Source organism: Cydia pomonella, chromosome 9 (genome assembly GCF_033807575.1).
Source record: "Cydia pomonella isolate Wapato2018A chromosome 9, ilCydPomo1, whole genome shotgun sequence".
Taxonomy (NCBI): Eukaryota; Metazoa; Arthropoda; class Insecta; order Lepidoptera; family Tortricidae; genus Cydia; species Cydia pomonella.
The window spans coordinates 19,949,391-19,966,168 of record NC_084711.1 but is presented as its reverse complement, the minus strand read 5'-3'; the positions used below and the strand labels follow the sequence as shown (position 1 = coordinate 19,966,168).

Below are 16,778 nucleotides of genomic sequence, written 5' to 3'. Positions count from 1 at the left end.
CGGGTGTCAAGACATCTAGATCCTCAGCTGGGCCAGGATAGAAGTGAAGTGGGCAGCGCCGAAATATGTGCTCAATGGTTTGTTCTTCTTCGCCGCACTCGTAGAACGGACACTCCTTCCAACCCCACTTATGTTGGAAATAATTACAGCGGCCATGACCTGTTCTCAACCTGTTCAGGCGACACGAGATCTTTCGAGGTAGATGGAACCCTTTTGGTTTTCTCGGAACCCTAAAAACAAACTATAGTGATGTTTCAGACGAATTGTTAAACTTTGGGCTATGCCTGTTAAGGGGAAACATTAGTGGTCATTTTTCTATACAAACGTTCTCGCCTCGACATTTTCCTCTCTGGATTTTGACCCTAGATGAATGTCTGTACGTTTTGCTTTTTTGATATTCTTATTTTTATAAGAACTAAACAAACGCCTAGCATTCAAAATTGGCAACAATAAACGCAAATATTAAAACGATCAGGGACAGATAATTACTTTCTCATTCCGTTGCCAAAATTTCGTTATGGTTAAGTTTTGGATGAGGAAAATGTCGAGAATGAAACCTTGATTTCTAAGATTTTTACGCAGGATTTGTCGCCTAAGCTGCAGTTGTCCTTATGGCACTAATTTTAGGAGCCGCCTCCATCAGCGTGACAGACTTATTTACCTTAAATCTCGAATTTGAAAAAGGGCTCAGCTGGTATCTCCTCTTAAGGTGACTTTCGGATGTCAACTGCAGCTGTATCACTTTTGCGCTCGATCTGAGAATTTCCTTAATAAAATGAGTGACGTTCGCCGCCGCAATTATGACGTTTATTCCGTCACTCATTTTATCGAGGAAATTGACAGATACAGAGTCTACCGCAAACCACGTTCTTCCGAAATGGAATTTCATATAAAAAATACCTTTATTTCGTTAGATTCGCATTCTTACCCCTCTAGCAAAAACCTCGGCCAATGGTCATACTCACGTCATATTTATTGTATGGACTGACAAACGTCAGATAAACATCTGACATTGCTATTTGTACGCTACTTACAGACAGGCAGACTGTGTTGTAGAAAAAAATTACAGACAAGGTCTCCGGTTGGTTAAATGCTCTTAAATTCCCGGTGAAGTCTTATATAATTATCTCTGCGAAGATGTATCTTCTTGTCACTTAACTGCGGATTTATCACAAATAAACTCTCACAAGCTGAAAGAACAATGAATCCCCCAAGTGTTTAATTGAGGACTAAAATGTGCTTGATTAATACGTTCCGGCTCTTTATGGTTGGAACTTCATGCCTCGAATGTACATAACTTATAATTTTGTACGCTGATGGCTTGCAAACTGGGTTTCATAACAATTACGTACGCTTACCGAACTTGAATTCACGGGCCGACCAGTATAGTTGTTACAAAAGTAGAGAGCCCGTGCGAAATCACCTTTTCATACTGATAAAGTGATAACCGATGACGCGGCTTTTTCGAGTGCAGCCTACAATCGGTATTGGATATGGCCACATCACTTTAGCGCGGCAAGGACTGACAGATGAGCATCGCGGCAATGGCGGCGCCGTAGTGGAGTTTCCCAAGCTATGTCTGTTTTTATTGTAATAAATCGTTTATTTGATGATGACTAGTGTATTTAGTTTAACAATACAAAAACGTAGTCCTCATTTTCCTCTCTGTATAGTCACATTATTGAAAATATTTTGACACATTTTTTTGTATATCAACCGAATCAACCACAGCCGGCATAGCAACGTTTGATTATTTTGGGATTTATATTATTATAAGAGTTAGGAGCATTTTAATATTTGTATGAAATCTGTTTTTCGGTCCTAATTTTTACAATAATCCAAAAACCTAAAAGTCAAACACAGGGGCATAGCTATGGTTAATGTACCTGTCTTTATCACACAAATAAATGCACTTACCGGGATTCTAACCCATGATAGGCTTCATAGGGAGGGTCACTACCAACTAGGCCAGACCGGTTGTCAATCAGAAATTCAGCGTCAGCAGAAATTCGGTAAGAACCTTGGAGGATTTAACAACCGGAGTCGCCTATAAGAGCTTACCCCTCTGTGGAAAACCTCGGCCAAAGGTCATAAATATTGTATTGACTGACGTTTATCTGACATAGTTATTTGTGGCATACATTTGACGTGCCCCTCCCCCGCAAAAATCGGCAGACTGTTTTGTACAGAACATTACAGACAAGGCGTCTCCAGACAGGATAGTATCTATCACAAAAATCATTATTTTGCTGAAATTTGCTATAGAAGTAGTGATTCAACACAGACAAAGTGGCGGACCAAATCTAGAAATTTTGTGAACTTGGAATAATTTCGTTCATGCTTACTTCCGCAGGGTTCTTTCTTATGCTTAAAGTTATATTTGTTATGGATGTCGAGGTCATCCTACACTGCTAGATTGCTAAACCTACTGAACTGGAAGTAAACAATGAATAAGTTTTTGGCAATAATTTCATTTTTGCTACAATCTGTCGTCGCTGACTACTTTTCTTACCACTGGCAACTAATACTTATGGAGACAATTCTAAAAACCCCAAACACAATTAGTTTGCGTTGTAAAAATACACAACATCCCACGAACAATTTTAAAATAACAATCTCCCACCATATTGTCCAAGATACAAGACACAAGAGGGTCTTGTATCCAAGATACGCGATCAAGACATACATCAACTTTAATCGCTGCCACGACATCCCGCTTTTGGCAAAGAATTATAAGCATATCAGAAATTATAATTGCTGGAATCAAAAAGATATCGAGGGAGGAAATTATCTCGCAAATTACAGTGTTGTGACGTCATCTCATTGACATATTCAACGAAGACATGGGTTGATGGATGCTTTTTAAATTGTCCTTTTTAAGTGTAATTTTGTGAATTTTCGTATAAAATCGAACGCATCTTTAGGACGACGTGTAATTATGGTAAACAAGGGTTTTTGGACAAATGGGCTCGATTATTATTGTTTGTAAGCGATATTTTATGCCCATATTGAGAAGGTGCGTGATGTAGTTTAACGAGGAGTGTCAAAGATACGAATTGCAGAGCTTCCTGTTATAAAACTTATGTGTTGGTATCTGTACATATGACACTTCGGCACAGGATTTCAATTAACCCTTGGAGTGGTAGGCCATCGACTCGCGATCGATTATGACATTTAAAATTCAAATTTGATTTATTGAAATAAAATCAAAATTCCAATAACTCAAAAACGACATATGCCACTTGAAGTGTTAAGAATGATTTTCAAGATGCGTATTTGTATTAAATTGATTGTTTGTTTTATTTTTATAATAATTCTATACAACACTATATTTCAATGACGCTTCAGATGCCTTTCATGTTATTTCAGTCACAAAGATGGTACATACAAAGTTGACCGGTAGGAATCTCCATACAAAAGTCAATACAATTTTCGTCAGATCAGCAGGACACTATAACTTCCCCACTTTTAATGATATCGCATCGTAATAAAAGAACCCGTCCAATATTTCAGCTCGTCTTCCGCATATAACCACACTAACAACTTTTGACTATAAATAGACTTTAATTCCTTGTAATAAGGTTGAAGATTAGTCAGACTGTGAGGATGGTGCACGCGATCGTTCGCGCGCGCCATTAACATGCGGGTAGTTATTAATTTTACGGTCGGTATCGTCAGCGGCAAATATTTATGCATGTTTTTATTAACAATTATGTTTTCTGATACTACATGCTTGATACTATGTAGGATTCGTGTGAAGAAGAAAACTGTAGAAGATGGAAAAAATGAGTACTGAATCGGAGTTCAAAAGAAATGGCAAATAAAAATATTGTAAACAAACCAATTTGCCACTTATCACGTATTTTATGTGGACAGCCATGATTTTATTGACAGTTTATATACTTAAATCAATTACTAGTTAAAATATATGTTCATTATTTATATTTCAATGAAAACAAACATCGTAAAACCTTTAGGTTATACGTCAAATGTCAAAATTGTTTACATTATTTGCCATTTCTCTTTCATTCCACTTAGATAGGTACTTCCTAAGAAACCTCGAATTGGAAATCTATTAACTCTCCCTTGGCTATAGATACTTTATCGATATCTTCAATTGTACGAGTATTTATGAAAGCTACATCTTTATCTATGAAGTCTAATCAAAAAGAATAGATTAAAATTTGGTTACGGGGCCCACTGATTATCAGTCCGCCGGACGGTATCGGTCTGTAAGTTAGAGCTAAAACGTAGTGATTATATGCTCTTTGGTTAGAGCAAAAAGTTGAGTTCCGAACAACTGACAGGCCCCTTTAAATACATAGAGGAACACATTCGACCGATAATAAGTGAAGAATAAATAAAGAGAGGTAAAGGTACAGTAAGTACCTACACCAGTCGGGAAAAGCGTACCCCTTCCACTGTTGGAAGTGTATCTATTATGTGCCTTATGGTTTAAATTAACTTAGTACAATAATTTTAAAAACCTAATCCATATCTATAATTAGTCTCTCCGAAATGTTTATGCTTAAAATTAAATCCGTTCCCAACTGTACGTGATTTACTGGCAAAATTATTGCCAACGGCTCCGCTATCGGCGACAATTAATTTTGTTTGTTAGCTGCCGCATTTATTTATCCCTTTAAGTACTCTTTTTATATCATTGGACATTAATTTTTACAAGATATTTCTTTGGTAACAATATCTTGGGATTGTTCTTCATTAATTGTTTCGCACTCGAGACAATTTAAGGTCAGTCCAGAAGGGAACAATATTTTCACAATCTGATTAAATTATCTGATCAAATCAGGTGGTGCGAACTGCGGAGGCAAACGCTCATTTGGCTCGCCGAATATGACTGATTTTACCGATAAAATGGAGGTGCGGACGCAAGAATACCAATTTATGACGTATTCACGTTTAGGGGCATTTTTTGTAGAGCGCTCAAATACCTATCACTATAAATAAATATAATAAATAAACCATGAATCTAAAATTGAAGATTGACGCTAATTTTTTTCCTGATCAAGTCGGTAGATTTGATCATCCCGTCTGGACTGTCTGAAATGTTTTGTATCATATAAATTGTGGTCTGCAATGGCAGTGATCAATAAATACATTTATTATCTTTATGATCAGGACCAAAATCAATTCTGAAGATGACGTTTGAACAAATTCAAAAATACATATCGAATGCATAGGTGCATCGAGACTTACGTTTAGTCTATGTTATTCATTATATGCCGATTTTTTTTTCTTCTTAAATGTTTATACCTAAATCTAAAATAATTGTACCTATATATTGAAATCAAGATAAACCGCTTTTTATTTTTAGGCATTCAAAATCAAATACATATTATTTTCCATGTTCGTTGTTATACCTCTTCTATATTGGATTCATATCGATAAATCTCACCAGTTTTACAGTCATTAACCTCGACAGGTAGTTATTTTGATACCTACTGTCGTTAATGCTCCAATATATAGAAATATGATACGCGACATAGTTTGCCTTTGAAAATACAAGATTAATGTGTATCTCATTAACGGGTATCGTGCGTTTAGTCGATATAAATCTATAAATCTTGTTGAACGCGTCAACATCCCGAACCAAAAATAAATACTTTTTGTTGAGGATATAGCTCCGCAGTATTATCGTATGAGATTTTAGATTTAGCCTCCTAAGGCCCCGTGTCATAAATATATATATTTTTTAAGTTTAGTACTATTGTTAGTATCAACGGCCCCCGCTAGGAATACGGGCGACCGTTGGACTTTTCACAAAAGGTTCCCGCTGTTGATACTCGTACGATCAACCTTGATCCATGCTATTCAATAAATTTCCCTGTTGTTAATTACTTCTAATTTATAAATTTATTAATATGTTTAGTTGAACTATATGTTGTTGACTTTCTTTAACGTGTTTATGATGTGTGTTATGTAGTTAATAAATGAGTTTAGACTCTATACTTCACAGTGCTAAAGTTAATTTGCCTGGAAAAGATGGCGTCACCGGGCCACAGGAGGTCAATAAAAACATTAGTTTTTTGTCCAAACTTTCCCTTTTATACGATACTTTTTTATCGCTGATTATATTTTTCTTTCAACAGGCGAGGCAATACTAATACTCATCGAGCCAATTCTAATAAACCCAAAAACAGTTAGGTTGCTCTGTTTTATCATATCACAGAGTCCACTACTGTCAGATCAGCTTGATGATTGTTAATTTATCACCCAACTTACTCGATATATATGTGATTTAACTTGCAAGATTTGTACAACCATACATACATTGCAAGTTAAATAAAAGCTTGTAAACTAACTAGCAGATGCTTCTGACTTCTGAACGGCAGCCAAAATTTTCACAACCCCGGACTTGGGTCGGCGCCGCAGCTCCGATTAGCGTTACAATGAAGAACTTCTAATACCCGGTACGGAAAACTATAAGGAAAAACCGGCCGTACTTAGAAGTCGGAAAAGATGAGAATGAAATGATGCCAGGGAAGGGGGGGGGGGGAGCTGCAGCGTTCGGGCGTTCTCGGTTTTGTTCGGTTGGCTCTGCATTGTTACGAACAATTATTAGGGATAATCACTTGAATTTTGACTGCCCTAAATAGCTGAAAGGAATATTGCTAAACACTAGAAAGGGACAACAGGATTCGTCCTTGAATCGCTGTCTAATTTCGGTTTTGTAGGAAGTTTCCTTTCTGTACGTTAGTAGGTATAGTCTGTTCGGAAAGAGTCGTGGAATGTATTGGGCCCCATACACAGACCAGGCATCCTAAAAAAACGTAGCATAGTCGCGCTACCCCCTCTGTCACGCATACGGTATGGTTACTCGAATTTCGAAACACGCCTACAATTGCTTACTTCAGTCAGCGGACCCGGCTCCGTCTAGAAACATCGGTAGCTCGAAGAAAGTTTTGCCATGAGCAATGCATAACTGTTGTGTGAAATTGTGTGGCAAGAACACTAAAAACACTGGTGTACAAAAAAATGGCATTTCTTTTCACAGGTAAGCCGATTTTTAGAGATTTGGATACAAAATAATTTTAATTTAAGCGTCTCATTAAATGAGGCAGCGCTCGGAACTCGATGACACGAGTAGATGCACGACAGCCGCAGGCTGGAGTCATTAAAGACCCGAGTTTGCAATATTCTTACCGTCGGAGTTACATACAATGTTTTACATCACACTTGCAAAGAAAAAACTAAATTTTAAGCGGAATAATTCTTAAATACGGTAACATTTCAAATATTCGTCCGCCATATTATAATTCTTTGACAGGTTAGGCATCGAAGGCACAGACATATTCGGCATTCAGCCACGATTGAAAATTCTGAAAAAAAAAAATTAAACCGCTATTACATTCATCTGTAAATATAAAATGCGGGGGTAAGAATATTGTAAACTCGAGTCTTTAAAATTCCGTCCAGCCTTCGGCTGTCGGGAATTACTACACTCGATTCCAAAATTTCACTTACCCCCCTCGTTGCACTATGTACTATAATACAATTAGTGGTACAATTGAAAAAATAAGCTTTTTTTTCCAATCTATAACTGCCGCGGGAACAATACATGCCGTTGTCTTTCAGTATACCCGCATAAAATAAGACCTTTTTCGAGCAAGTGTGATGAAAAATACTTATCTTTATTCAGACAAAGCTTAAAATGTAAAATCACAGTTCTCATAATTCACAAAACAAAAGATGACAAATCCAATCAGCATATTCATTTACCGACCGTGGTAGGCGACAGGTTGACAGCTGTCATGTTCCGCGATGACTAATCGCTTAATCAGCGAGTGACATGTCATCGCACTGTCAAGGTCAGATGTTGACACGCCCACCGTGTGAGTTCAACGTGTGGGTTAAGGCATAGGAGTACTGCTGTTAACATAAATTAAGTTTTTTTTTGGAGCTTTGCAGTTTGATCTATTGATATGAGAGTGACACAGTATGGGCTGCTAGTGCCACATTATATTCTGTTGGTTACCTGATTTATTTTATTTTATTTTATTTATTAGGTTTGCCAACAGTTGTTACATCACGACATTCGGAGTAGAAGATTTATCTAAAAACTTAAGCTAAATGCACAACCAATTACAGTACCCCTAGTGTAAATAAATGCGATTTCCAAACGTGACGTACGCGTTTGCGTTTAGTCTCATTTTGTATTGGATTTCGAAAGAGCGCGCCAAGCGGGACGTTTTGGAACCTCAAAATCCTATACAAAATGAGACTTAACGCAAACGCGTTCGTCACGTTATGATGTCGATCAAAGTTACACTAGGGGTACAGATAAACACAACATGCGTAATTGTGACATTAAGCTTGATACAATTGATACACTGAATGGAGTTGTTAATAACTCTATCCTCTTAAGGACCAGCCATAGAAATGAGAAATCCAAAATTTGCCACTGGAATTTGAACCTATAGTGCACGGAATACAGTAGATTTTAATTTGTTTGAAAATTGCACGAAACAAATCAAATGCAACTCTGTCCTAATTGAATATGATTTAAATTACTTCGAACTGAATAAGTCCTATAGGTAGGACCTTGGACCTTACGAGGCTATAAAAATATTTGTATTAACTGACTAAAAATTACACCAGCTATGTGTTTCTAATTAGAAACTAGAATGGATGTTTACATTTTGAAATTTGTGAAATTAGTGATAGTTGACAAGAACGAAAAGCTATTTTTTGAGATGTCTTTGGAAAAAAAGGCACTGATTGTCCTGCGGAATTTAGGCAGTGAATCGGCATGTATGTTTACTGATCCACTGCAAGAATTTATCAGTCTACAGAGACGTGGCATGGGGGAATGCGAATGATTTAATCATAATTAAGTCATAACTTACAATATTGCCGAAAATAAACTCTTTATTTCCGTAGCCTATGTACGCCTGCAACTCCAGAGGAGCTACGTGCGCGTTGCCGACCCTAAACCTCCCTCCCCCTCGTTGAGCTCTGGCAACCTTACTCACCGGCAGGAACACAACACTATGAGTAGGGTCTAGTGTTATTTGGCTGCGGTTTTCTGTAAAATGGAGGTACTTCCCCAGTTGGGCTCTGCTCTAGATCTGGAATAATATCCGCTGTGCTATGCCCTAATACCACACAAAGCGAGATGACATTCACAATGCCCATACCCCTCTTAAACCCCGGTCTAACCCCGAAATCGCGAAAATAAATTGGCTGTTTCATACATTTTGGCTGCCTGACCTTGACAATTTTTTTTCGCGATTTCGGGGTTAGTCCCATAGTAAAAGTTGCTGACTGTGGTGAAAAATGTTGTGTTTCACTCGGTGGCAAAGTTTTGAATATTTGTTTACCTTCTTGCCTTAAAACCCTTGCAACAGCTGCAACGCTCAAGATTCCTGGCAACTGATCATTTCGGGCATTTTCGGCTACGAGCTACGTTCGGCTCAGCATTGCTCCCACCTTGCTCCGATTATTAGGGTTGACCCAACTTGACGTCCCTTTTCGTTAACAACCACGGATAAGATAATGACTTGAATTTTGACAACCCTAAATAGCTGAAAGGGATAGCCATGCATTAGAAAGGGACAATACGATTCGTCCCTTAATCGCTGTCAAACTTCCGTTTTGTAGGAAGTTTCTTTTCGTACGATATAGGTACTATTACTTATTCTGTGGTATTAGTTTAAATGCGGTGGTGCAGTAAAATATACAAAATGCCGTTTACAAGCCTACATTTTGCTTAAAACGATTGAGAAACACGTAGGAGTCTTTGTAGAAATTAAAATATGCATGGCGGCTACCGGGAAAATCGAAATTCGTTAATTGCGGGCATTTTTCTCTGTCACTCTAATGACGTCTTACTAAGAGTAAAAGGAAAGATCCTCGCAATTTGCGAATTTCGGTTTTCGCGGTAGGCCCCCATTAGTAGAAGCAATCATCAGATTTTTCTTAATTATTAGAAATGTCATTGGTTTCGTTATTTTTTAAAGCTTTTAGGTATAAGAAATTAACAAAAAATTCTAAAACATCAGGTGTTTAAGTGAATAAAAAACTTATAAGGTTAAATTTCATTAGTCACTACTCTTTATTCATTTAGACTAGCAAAAAATAGGTGTAACTTTATTGTTAATTAAATCTTCGACGATTTGTACACCATTCTATGCAAATACATGGCAGAAGTGTAATAGCTGTGCTAATAATAGCTTGGGTGAGCAATTTGAATACCTATTTGGTTCCATAAGTAGTAATACATATCTTGTACTATATATGAAGGTATATTAGAATTTTGACGGTATATTAGAATTTTTGACGACCGGTCTGGCCTAGTGGGTAGTGACCCTGCCTATGAAGCCGATGGTCCCGGGTTCAAATCCTGGTAAGGGCATTTATTCGTGTGATGAGCATGGATATTTGTTCCTGAGTCATGGGTGTTTTCTATGTATTTAAGTATTTTAAATATTTATATATTATATATATCGTTGTTTAAGTACCCTCAACACAAGCCTTATTGAGCTTACTGTGGGACTTAGTCAATTTGTGTAATAATGTCCTATAATATTTATTTATTTATTTATTTATGAATTCCCAATTGAATTCCTGTGTCAAATCATAAGAGTTTATTCAGTAAATAATGAAATCAAATAAAATATACAATTGGGTACTTGACACATGTTGAATATTATAACAAAATTTAGTTTAATGGATAGAAAATGAGCCATCCATTATAAAAAAGTGGAATTTAAAAAATTATATTGAGATTAAGTATAAAAAATTACACAGCTCCAGTCTAAAAAAAAAATTGTCTTTCAAATATAGAAAATAAAATGGTACCATTCGATTCCTTACATCTTATTAAACAATAAATTGTATGACAACTATACACATAAACGCAATATTTCAGGGTCAAAATGGCAATTTCCTTGATCTTCCATACATTTAGGACAGACTTATGTGATGTGACGTCACATCACATTATTATTTTGTTAGAGGCGTTTCAATCGTCGAGTGCGAGCGTCTGTCTTTAACTCTCATTTCTGACCTTCGTGTTGCTTAAATGCTATGAGTCCTATATAGGCATTTGATCCTCAGGAAAATCAAGATCGTTTAACATTATTTATCAAGTAGCCAATTACAACAAATCGAAAAAAATACACACAAAATAATAATATATTAATAAACTACAAGTACAATGCTAAATAAACTATACATATTATTCTGAAAGACCTCCGCGAGCTGTACCGGGTGCAAAGGTGCTCATCACACTTCACGTGCCGAGTTAGGTACCGCGCCGCGCTGGATAGCGATGACCAACCTCTGCACCAGGGTACGAACTACGAACCCGCGCGGGCATCAGAGGTCTTCTCCCTAATCCTATGTCCCACTTCCCCTCACACATTTCTGAGTCTATATCTTAAATAGTAGATATGTATTATAGAGGCAAATTTTGTCATTGTGCATATTTGACGCAAAGTTTCAAAAAATATGGGTCCACGCAACTTACTTAAAAATATGTCCCATAGCTCTTAATTCACCGACTTTATGTCAGCTATGGACATATTTTTTTTACACTTGACTGTACCTACAGCGGAAAAACAAAACGTCACCTTTTACATTCACATTTTAAAATCGAATAATCTTTATTTTTTATATTACATAAGTAAAATACTCGTACTCAAAGACAAATTGTTCTTGATCCTAAAAATCGTCCGGAAAACGAAAAGCATTTCAACAATATTCCACGTCGCAATATCTTAAATGCTTTGATAATCAAATAATAATAAATTTCGCATATGTGTCGCGTTAAGGTGACATTAATGTTGGTTGAGTCGATAATATGAGTGTTTATTATCGACTCGAGTTGACTTAGTCTTTGGCGTTATCGAATTTCGATAGTACCGTTGTGAGTGGTAATATATGGGCTATAGATGAATTTATTGTAACGGTTCTAAGGATAGACAGTTTTGTGTTAAGAGAGGTATGGGCATTGTGAATGTCATCTCGCTTTGTGTGGTAGGGCACAGCCAGTGGATGTCATTCCAGATCTAGAGCAGAGCCCAACTGGGGAAGTACCTCCACCTTATAGAAAACAGCAGCCAAATAACACTAGACCCTACTCATAGTGTTGTGTTCCTGCCGGTGAGTAAGGTTGCCAGAGCTCAACGAGGGGTGGGAGGGGTTAGGGTCGGCAACGCGCATGTAACTCCCCTGGAGTTGCAGGCGTTCATAGGCTACGGAGACTGCTTACCATCAGGCGGGCCGTATGCTTGTTTGCCACCGACGTAGTATAAAAAAAAAAGTTTAATTACTAATATTACCATTCCTTGTTATTCGTTTGTATACAGTTAAACCGCTGTTTTTTTTTTTGAGATGTTTACCATGGTTTTCGGAAAGAATATACTTTTGGGCTTCAAGGGACATGCAAGTTTCACAATTTAAAATATTAGAGCGCACTGTGTACAGTCTGTGCTCTAACATAACTAAGCATCAAATTTTCTATACAGTTAGTAGTGCGACGTGTGCACTTAATTTGGGGAAACTGTACCTAGTAAAACAAATGATTGAATTATAATTATGCTTCATTTGTTGTTTCAGATGGAGCTACGATTCAAGTCAGGGATGTCTTTTCTGACGTACTGGATCTTCGTTTTACAAGTGAGTGATATGTATATATATAGGACAATCTTACACAGGTCGACCTCAACCTAAGCTAAGCTTGTACTATGAGTACTAGACGACGATATACATACTTATATACATAGTAAACATCTATGACTCAGGAACAAATATCTGTGTTCATCACACAAATAAATGCCCTTACCGGGATTCGAACTCACCCACTAGGCCAGACCGGTCATCACCTATCATAAACAGTAATACCTACTATAATAGGGTATCTGGGAGTATATAATAAGAAATGCGCAAAGCTAAGAAGCTATATGATGTGGCAATAATTTCATAAAATGATTGGTTGGCCACATCATGAAAGAGTCAAACCATAACCATATAATGAAGTGATCAATTCAAAAATGGTATTTCATGAAATGATTAAATTCTGTGGTCTGGCTACGATATCAAGGGAGAACGTCAACTTAATTGGTGTGTTTGAGCTTGTTCACGCATGTATAGGGGTGGACGAGAAGATCTTGGCATCGTGGATGATAAGTTAAATGACACTCGTAGTACAATATAGGCACATATAATTGATGATCAAACGAACTTCTTGAAGTGAAGTTCGATCGATATTATATGAGTCACTTCATTTGAAGATATAATTTTATATTAACCATGTAGTTTCCCTATTGTACAGATAGCATCGCACACATTTAAGAGTAACTATTTTGATTAAAACTGTGAAAACCAATTTCCGCCCACTTCCGCTTACTGGTTACCTGCGTGCGGCGACCGCTGCGCTCTTCATTATTTTTAGAGAAGGCAGGAACCAAAACTTATATCAGGGCTCTAGGGTGGGTGGGACCTTATATTATATCTTCAAATGAAGTGACTCATATAATATCGATCGAACTTCACTTCAAGAAGTTCGTTTGATCATCAATTATATTTCGTCACTTCATTTTTCAGATATAATTTTATATTAACCATGTAGATGTTTAGAGATATAAGTTTTGGTTGAAATAAGCCGAAAGCTTTGGCTGTCTGAGTATCTGGTTTAAGTTAAGACGTTCCTCCTAACTAGCACATGGACGCCGGGACGTCCCAAAGAGAGAGAAAAAACTTCCCAATTTATATGCCATGCCAATGACCGCAGGATTTTATTTTATTTACTGTACGTTACGTATACACCGTACTAACATTAGAAATATATTATTAAAAAACATCATAGTGAGACACTAAAAACATATATCTATCTTAGTCCGAAGTAAAATAAGTCATTCGGGTGAAAATTATTTGTTAATGTTAACCATGGTGATAAACCGAAATATTTAGTATTTTTATTTATTTTTTATTTATCTGAACTACTGTATTTGCAGTTAGGCCGTTACTCATATAAAGTATCCTTGGTATGAGATATTCATATTATAGTTTAATGTTTCAAATCACTAGATTATAAGTTAATCGCCATCTATATATGGCTAGAATTTATTTATTTTCAGGTGCTAAAGATTTATTTTGATCAGAATTCATTTATTTTCAATTTCTAGAGATTTATTTTCATCAGTTGTATTAAGTTAGTGTCCCAAATATACCATATTTTGATGTTTTGAGTTATATTATTTAAAATCGTATTTCAGTCGTTTAACTTTAACCAATTCTATAATAAAAGAAAACGATCTGATGATCCTTTTTAGGGTTCCGTAGCCAAATGGCATAAAACGGAACCCTTATAGTTTCGCCATGTCCGTCTGTCTGTCTGTCTGTCTGTCTGTCTGTCTGTCTGTCTGTCTGTCTGTCTGTCTGTCCGAGGCTTTGCTCCGTGGTGGTTAGTGCTAGAAAGCTGAAATTTGGCATGGATATATAAATCAATAAAGCCGACAAAGTCGTACAATAAAATCTAAAAATTTAATTTTTTTTAGGGTACCTCCCCTACACGTAAAGTGGGGGTGAATTTTTTTTTTCGCTTCAACCCTAGAGTGTGGGGTATCGTTGGAAAGGTCTTTCAAAACTAATAGGGGTTTTTAAGAAACATTTTTTGATAAAGTGAATATATTCGGAGATAATCGCTCCGAAAGAAAAAAAATATGTGTCCCCCCCCCTCTAACTTTTGAACCATAGGTCCAAAAAATATGAAAAAAATCGTGGAAGTAGAGCTTAAGAAAGACATTAAATGAAAACTATAGCGGACATGATCAGTTTTGCTGTTTTTGAGTTATCGCAAAACGTTTTCCCTTCATAGTAAAAAGACTTACTTTAATTAGGTACTGATTATGCAAATTTGCCTATTTGTTAAACTCGGGTGAAAGGTACCATTTACTACACTTTAAGCTCCAGTTTAGCTTATTGTGACGGAAGAGTAACTACGGAACCCTACACTGAGCGTGGCCCGACATGCTCTTGGCCGGTTATTTATGAAAACACATGATACTATTTTAATTGACTGCTAAAGAAATCCAGAAGTATGGTAAATGAAACTGAACCAAAATTATATCAATGCTTTAGCGAACAACTGTGTAATGGGTTGTGTTTTAAGCCATCAAGTAATTGAAGTTATTATCACTGTATCGAACGCAGAGTAGCCCACCTGCGTAGACTGCAGACCAAGTTCAGGACATAATATGTGTACACAAGTATACTGTGGCAATTGAGTTATGAAGCCTTGTTTAAAAGCATAAAGAAAGTTTAGGTATGTAGGTTCAAAATAAAAAGTACATATTAGGTATGTACACATGAATATATATATATTTTAATACACCTTTTAGGATATCAAAACAAAGCCTAATAATCCCGTTTCAATTTGTTGTTCACAATGAAACATAATTCACTAAGATTCTATACACTTTGTGGTCTACTTTACATTCAGTTTAATTCGATTTCAAAAAGTAGAATTAATTCATAAAACGTCCATTTATGAATGTATGAAAGTTCACTAGCGGTCCTTGTCCGCGATACGGAATTAAAGAAGACAGGCGGTACTACTATTGATATCAACTTCAGACTCGTCTAAGAGTAATAATAACTAAAATAAGACGTAATTTATGTCAACGATACAACCCAGCGTTACCTCCAGACAGGGTAGGATACGTTGTATTCATTGAGCAGATGGCGACAATGAGAAAATTCAGTGATTAGGCTCATGCACACGCATGTCGGCTTACAGCAGCTCCTGCTGAACGAATAGTGACACAACGAGTCTTTGTAGATACAAAGACTCACGCGGCCTAGCGCGTTTTAAGATTTTTAATTTAAAAATAATAGTTTTTTATTTTATTTTCTCCAAAACGTGTCTAACGTCATTAAAATGCATTAAAATCTCTGATCTATTCAAGAAGAAATATATTTTGGATTTTATCAAATGCAAAAATCCATCATGTTCTTGAAATATAAGAAATATATGAACGTGCATAAATCCATATGCTTTTGGTTAAGATATGAAAAAATAAATTTATAAGGCTACTATAACTACTACTCAACTTTCGAAGTTATTTCTTATATAACATTATAATTTACCCAAATTGAAATGTTTATTATTGCGCTCATATTGCATATAATAGGGCAAGGGCCAAGGCCCATTAATGACATCGGAATATATTTATAAATTAATTTTATATACCTAATGTATATTCGAGCTACTCGTATTACGGTGCTAAGTTAATAATAACCAGTTAAACCTGAGTAGGTAAAGTCAGCGTACAACATACATGATCAGTAATTAGCTTAATAAACATATGTACATGACTCCATGTGACAAGTCTTTTCATTCGAATAAAGATAAATAAGATGACCTTTTTTCTTTTATTAAATATTAATGACAGCATGACACGATTGACCATATTTGCACAAATATCGGTGCTGTAGCTGCTATTCTCTCAGCGCAAACTAAACTAGCACAGCAATCAACCACGATAACAATCCATAGTTTTTCACGTATTAAGCATCAAATCTCAAATGCCCTCTATTTTTATTTTATCCAAATATTCGCTCTGTCGGTAACGAAAGACATAGACGTAATGTTGTATATTTTTATAATGTATAAAAAATACACTTATAGAATAACTGGCATAATAAAATAAAAAAATGTATTGCTACTGTGGTTGTATTGCGAGTTTAGAAAACAAATATTATATTTAGTGATTCGGTCTTAATTTTATGAATGACTATATTAATTATACAGT

The 16,778-nt window shown here is 36.2% G+C and overlaps 1 protein-coding gene across 3 annotated transcripts in view; it reads left to right on the top strand.

Annotated features, from left to right (window-relative positions):
• LOC133521629 (uncharacterized) overlaps nucleotides 1-16,778 on the top strand; it is a 100,416-nt gene that overhangs the window by 64,603 nt on the left and 19,035 nt on the right. For all 3 annotated transcript variants that reach the window (XM_061856708.1, XM_061856706.1, XM_061856705.1), the window contains exon 2: nucleotides 12,583-12,642. In XM_061856708.1, the coding sequence (XP_061712692.1) occupies nucleotides 12,583-12,642 (60 nt within the window). The remainder of the gene's footprint in view (nucleotides 1-12,582; nucleotides 12,643-16,778) is intronic.